Genomic DNA, 6000 nt, shown 5'->3' with positions numbered 1-6000 from the left:
AGTTCTTGCTAAAACCAGAGAAAAGTCCAAACAGATAACTTCAGAAACTAAAAACTTTACCAACGAGTACATGGGACCGACGAGTACATGGGTCCGTTCAGAGTTATTGAAAAGCCACACCCAAATCCATATAGGTTGGCATATTGGAAATCAGGAAAGTTGTTGGAATTGCGGAATATTATTGACCTGAAAAGATATGTGCATGTAGAATAGGATCTGAGGGTACTAAAACCTCAGAGGGCATTGTACTCTTTGCAATGCTAGGTGACCGACGATCACCAGGTGCTCGAGTTATTGACAATACTATTTCACTTTCTTTTCGTGTTGCCAATCTACCCCTTCTATCTTTATGAACTTATCTGTCATATTTCATATTCTTCACTCTATTGCAAATGAGAAGGAGTAGCAGGGTGTGTTGTTGTGATGAATAGTGGTAACAGTGCAAGTAAAGTATGTGTGGAAAAAGGAGTTGAGAAAGTTAGAGTAATGAGACAGGCGGATATAATTTGAAAAATAAAATGATGCATTATGGTGATTTTGCAGTAGTGAGGTGTTGTCATGTTGTATATGAAGGTATATGTCTTGAAGTAGTAGTGAGAGAAGTAACAGAGATGACTAATTATAGAGTATAATAAAAGGGCTCAGAGTAATGAGGAGGAGGGGCATAACTTGTTGTAGAAGGGAGTGTTATCCTGCTAGAAAATGGTAAAGGAATTGTGGAGTGTTGTTACAAAAGTCGATGTTTGAGAAAAGAAGGGTGTTGTTAGTTAGCATTTGATTACTAATGGAAAATGAATCTATCCCAAAAATGACATGAAATTTACCAGAAATGATTAATAAAATAAACTGATAATTACGACAACCAAAATATTACTAATACCAATGATACCAGGTGTGAAAGGTATGAGTGAATGGGTGTATATAATGGATTTTGTAAATAGTTATATGAATTTGAATTTAATATCTTATGTGATTTTGAAGTCATGCTCAAGTTTTGAATTTTGTGTATTATTTGCTATTGTAAAAGACTTCTTAAAATTTTTTGAAGAAAAAATCATAAAGTTAAGCATATTTATGTAACCTGGTAAAAGCTGTCATAAAGACTTTGCTGTAGTTGTCAAGTTCTGAGGAAAGATTTAGTGGATAGGGAATAATCAGAATTTAACCTAATTAAGTGATTTCAGTGTTTGCTTTCAATTTTGCTGACACTATGAATGCCAGTTGGCTAAGTAGTCAAGATGGTATACTCAGTGGTGAAACAAAGCAGTAGGCTCTGCCAGAAATATGGACTCTTAGACAATGTGTCTAATAGTGTATTTAAATATGACAGTATACCATCTTAGGCGATGTATAACACTTAAAACACTCGATAATGGCACTTTGAAGCCAAAATCGTGATTGTGTAAGTGTAAATGTATGCCTGTAAATAAACAACAGTCTAATGGCGATACTGACTTTAAAGAAATATGATATATTACGACTGTGACCCCGCATTTAAAAAAAAATTATTACATAATATCCTTTTGCAGGGCATGCTCTACAACATGGCACTTGTGACCTTAATGGCTGTTTCACCACACATGCCATCTGAATTCTCACCCATGGCAACAGTTTTTCATAACTACAAAGATGGGAACTGGTGTTAAAAGAGTGCCCTTGGTTCTCGCCACTCCCCTGGCGCTAATTTATGTTAATTTCTTCAGTGTCAGCCTTTCCTTTGAGTAACTATTCCTTTTTTTGCTCCCTTTTAGTTTTATACACCTTTAATTTCTCTCCCACTTCACATGTCTACCATGTGTAATGCACTTACCTTTCTGATCTTATTAACTGTTGCATGATGTTTTGTCATTACTCTGTCTACCTTCCACCTTTAATCTCTCAGGTTTTCAAATCTTACCTTGTACAGTCCCTGACAATCAATCTTTCCCTCTCAGTCTGTCTGGTAAGTCTTTCCTGATCGAGGATTCTGCACAACTTTTCCATAATTCTGCTCATTTTCTAAACCTCGGTAGTCCTTTTTTCTTCAGCGCTCTTCCTTCCCCTCCAAGAGCTACTGGCACTGAAATCTCGCACATTTCCTGAACTTTTCTGTGTATTTTTTCCTTCCATCACTTTGTGGGCATATTTTTTATCTATCCAATTATACTATAATGCAATAACTAAGTGTATAAGAAGAGATCACTGCTGACCAACAGTAGGGCATGTAGGTAACAATAATAATTTGCTGATAAACATAGCCAGGGATCAGAGAAGTATAAGTAACAGACAAAACACCTATGAATGATTACGAACTAAATGCCTGATCTATGATTGTGTAGCTGACACTTAAACGCATATAAATTTACTAATACAAATAAGTACTTTTTGTCTGTTTAGTGTAAAAAGAAGTATTTGTATTCAGTTTGTGTAATGTTTTCATACTGTCAACTTGTTTTCAGTTGTATGTTACACAATAAATAAATAAACTAGCAATAGTGTCATGTTGAGTAAAATAAAACAAATTGATGTACAGAAGTCACACAACTTTTACTTTGTGAAGTTTTCTTATATATTTTACATACATACTCACAATGGTGAACATATGGAATTGAAACTATAGTGTCATAGTTCTCACAAGTTTTCACAGCAATCAGAGGCATTTAGGCAAGTCCTCGGTTTCTCAAAAAACTTAACCAACTTTTTCAAGATCATTATCAGCATCAATCATCCACTTAAGCTTTCCTTTGCGACAGGTGGTGTGGGTTATAATTCAACACATAACAATAATATACAGTATAAAATACAATAATATGCACTTAGTGCTTACTTATTATATTTTGTACAAGAGAGGCACTGAAGACTGTTTACAAAAATATATAAACACAGAAGTCAAGGGACGATGCCATAAATTAAAGATACATTGATATAAAGACTGTAATATACAATGAAAGTAAAAGGTCATTGGTTACATGAAATCAGACATGAATTGTGAATGTGTTCCTCACACGTTAGCAAGGAAAAAGAAAAATATAGGTGGGAAGATGAAATGGAAGGAAGCACAAAGGACAATATGGACAAAAGAGATAAGCAACAGATGGATATCATACAATGACAATAATGTTTTATCAACTGCTTATCATGACCACAACAGGTGAGAATAGTCTTTTTTGTCTATCGCGTCCACAAAATAGATCTGGCGCACATTGTATTCTGGTGAGACTTTGCATGTTCTGTCTCAGTAAGTTTTGTTGTGCGGCACGATGATGTTCAATTCATAACAATGTCACAGCAGCTGCTATACCGTTTCTACTGATGCTGCAGTACTCTGAGGGGGAACTTCTGTTGCAGTGTGATTTAGTCCTGTTTCAGGTTTACTTCTTTCAAGAGAAACCAACGACAGCCTGTGCTCCTTGCGCTGCTGCTCCAGGCGCTCAATCATTGCATCCCTCCAGACCTGTGCTGCCTTCAGTTCCGCACGAGCTGCTTCATTACGTGTTGACAGTTCTTCCACCTGCATCAGCAAAGTCAAATCAAACAACACTGTATGGAGTCTTACAAAAACTATAAAAGTACTAGGAATTTGGTACTTGTCTGCCTGTTGTTTGTTTACACAGATTGCAGTGGGGTTTCAGTTTTTTGCAATGCTTATTTTCAAATTTGATGAGTGCAAAGAGCTGTTATGTCAAGCAGTGTTTAATGATTAGGTGCAAAACTGAAATCTTTCGATCACCACTCTATGTCACAGACAGTAAAAAATATAGTTTAAAGCAGTGCTACAATATTGTGTTTTTTTTCCTACAAAATTAGTGTTGTTACTGCATTTTCATGTTTATATCACTGTAAATAATCAAATCAGAAATCTAACATAAATTTCTTTCCAGGAGAGCTGCTCGTACAATAATTAGTGAGGGTTAGTATATGTGCAACATCTTTCCTTCTACCCCCTCCCCCATACCGTAACTCTCACATATTATCCATCGCTTATCTTGTTTGCGTGTGTAACATTGTCCACTTAAATGCTCCACCACGATAATATGTAACTCACTGCAGCTATGACCTATTGAAGTGGATAACAGATTCCTAATCAGAATGTGCCAGGCTTACTACAAGTGTTTTCTAGCAATAAATAATGTATGTTTATGTGGACAAATCTACCCACTATCACATGGATTCTAAAACCTGCTTCCATTGAAGTAAAATTTATTGAATACTGGGCTCCAAAATCAGGTTCCTTGCTCTCCATTCCCAGAAACTTTTCCGTAATTCTCACCCCTTGCATCAAGCAGCAGCTGCAGTGGAACTGTGTTTGCAGGATATGATGATAATAGTCTCGGCAGGAATAGCTTGTGCCATCAGTGCTGCTTGAAGACAGTGAATTGGCTACTCACTGTAACGTCACAGAGATGAGAGATTCTGACTCCTCACTTGAAGATCTGACAGTTGTCAATGTGGGAAAAAGACACTCATTGAGTATCATTTTAAAATGAGGAAATATCTACATCTATGCTCTGCAGACTAGTGGAAAGCATATAGCAGAGATACATCCCATTATACCAGTTATTAGGGTTTCTTCCAGTTCGATTCATATATGGAGTGTGGGAAGAATTATTGACTAGATGCGTTTTTGCATGCTGTACTTAATCTAATGTTGTCCTCACAGTCCCTGCGGGAATGATATGTACAGGGTTGTAGTGTATTCCTAGAGTCACAATTTAAAGCCACTTCTTGAAACTTTGTAAGTAGGCTTTCTTAGGATAGTTTACATCTTTCTTCTAGAAACTGCCAGCTCAGTTTCTTCAGCATCTCTGTGGCCATTAGTGTTGCTCTTCTGTGTTTATGTTCAATATCCCCTGTTAGTCCTATTTGGTAGGAATCCCACACACTTTAGCAATATTCCAGAATGGGTTGCAGGAGTGATTCGTAAGTGATCTCCTTTGTAGACTGACTGCAATTCCCTGGTATTCTACCAATAAAGTGAAATCTATCAGTTGCTTCACCCATGACTGAGACTGTGTGACCATTGTATTTCATATCCCAAAAAGTGTTACACCGAGGTATGCGTATGAGCTGGCCGATTCCAACTGTAACTCATTGATATTACAGTCATGACATCATGCTTTTTTTGATTTTGTGAAGTTTCTGGACATTTAAAGTAAGTTGCCAATCTTCACACCACTTTGGAATCTTATTAAGAGTCAATGGAATATTTGTGCAACTTCTTTCAGACAGCATTTCATTGTAGAACTGAATCATTGTGTAATGCAAGAAGTCTGAGATTACTATTAACATGGTCCACTAGGTCATTAATAACATGAACAGCAAGGGTCCCAATACACTTCCCTGGGGCACACCCGAAATTACTTCTACATTTGACAATGACTCTCCATCCAAAGTGACATGCTTCTTTTTCTCTACCAAGAAATTCTCATGCCAGTCACAAATTTCATGGGCCTTGGAGCTTTGTACAATTTTAATGATTTCAGCTGTTTGTCAACAACACTGACACTAACACTTATTTCACTCATCTTTTTAGTACAGAGCAATGTGGTGCAGTGGTTAGCACACTGGACTCTCATTCAGGAGGATGACAGCTCAAATCCTCATCCGGCCATATAGTTTTAGATTTCTGTTTTACACCTATAATGCAGTAGTCTCTGTTTCTTTAGAAGTTTCTTTTCGGTGACTATATACCATGGACGGTCCCTCCCATTATGAACAGTTTTACTGGGTATATACTAATGAGTGCATAGTCAACTATTCTCTTAAACTTGAGCCATAGTTCCTGTACATGTTTCTATACTGTGCTGAAAGTTCCAGGTTCCTGATTGAGATATGACTCTACTACTTATTTTATCTAGTGTAATGAACATATATATCTTTCAACTGTTTCCGTTGTCCTTTATACTTTGGTAATCATTGTTGCCAAAACTGCCTCATGGTCACTGATACCAGTTTCAGTATGGACATCATCAGAGAGGTCAGGTCTATTTGTTACCATTACATCTAATATATTTCCATCAT

General features: G+C 36.8%; 1 protein-coding gene across 4 annotated transcripts in view; it reads right to left on the bottom strand.

Moving 5' to 3' along the window:
* Window positions 1-2507: 2507 nt before the first annotated feature.
* The window catches only part of LOC126278465 (very low-density lipoprotein receptor-like), a 150725-nt gene continuing 147232 nt past the window's right edge, over window positions 2508-6000 (bottom strand). For all 4 annotated transcript variants that reach the window (XM_049978605.1, XM_049978607.1, XM_049978606.1 and 1 more), the window contains one exon: window positions 2508-3490. In XM_049978605.1, the coding sequence (XP_049834562.1) occupies window positions 3275-3490 (216 nt within the window). In that variant the 3' untranslated portion in view covers window positions 2508-3274. The remainder of the gene's footprint in view (window positions 3491-6000) is intronic.

Source organism: Schistocerca gregaria, chromosome 6, assembly GCF_023897955.1.
Source record: "Schistocerca gregaria isolate iqSchGreg1 chromosome 6, iqSchGreg1.2, whole genome shotgun sequence".
Classification (NCBI taxonomy): Eukaryota; Metazoa; Arthropoda; class Insecta; order Orthoptera; family Acrididae; genus Schistocerca; species Schistocerca gregaria.
Note: the sequence above shows the minus strand (reverse complement) of the source record. Positions and strands in the feature narration are given on the sequence as shown.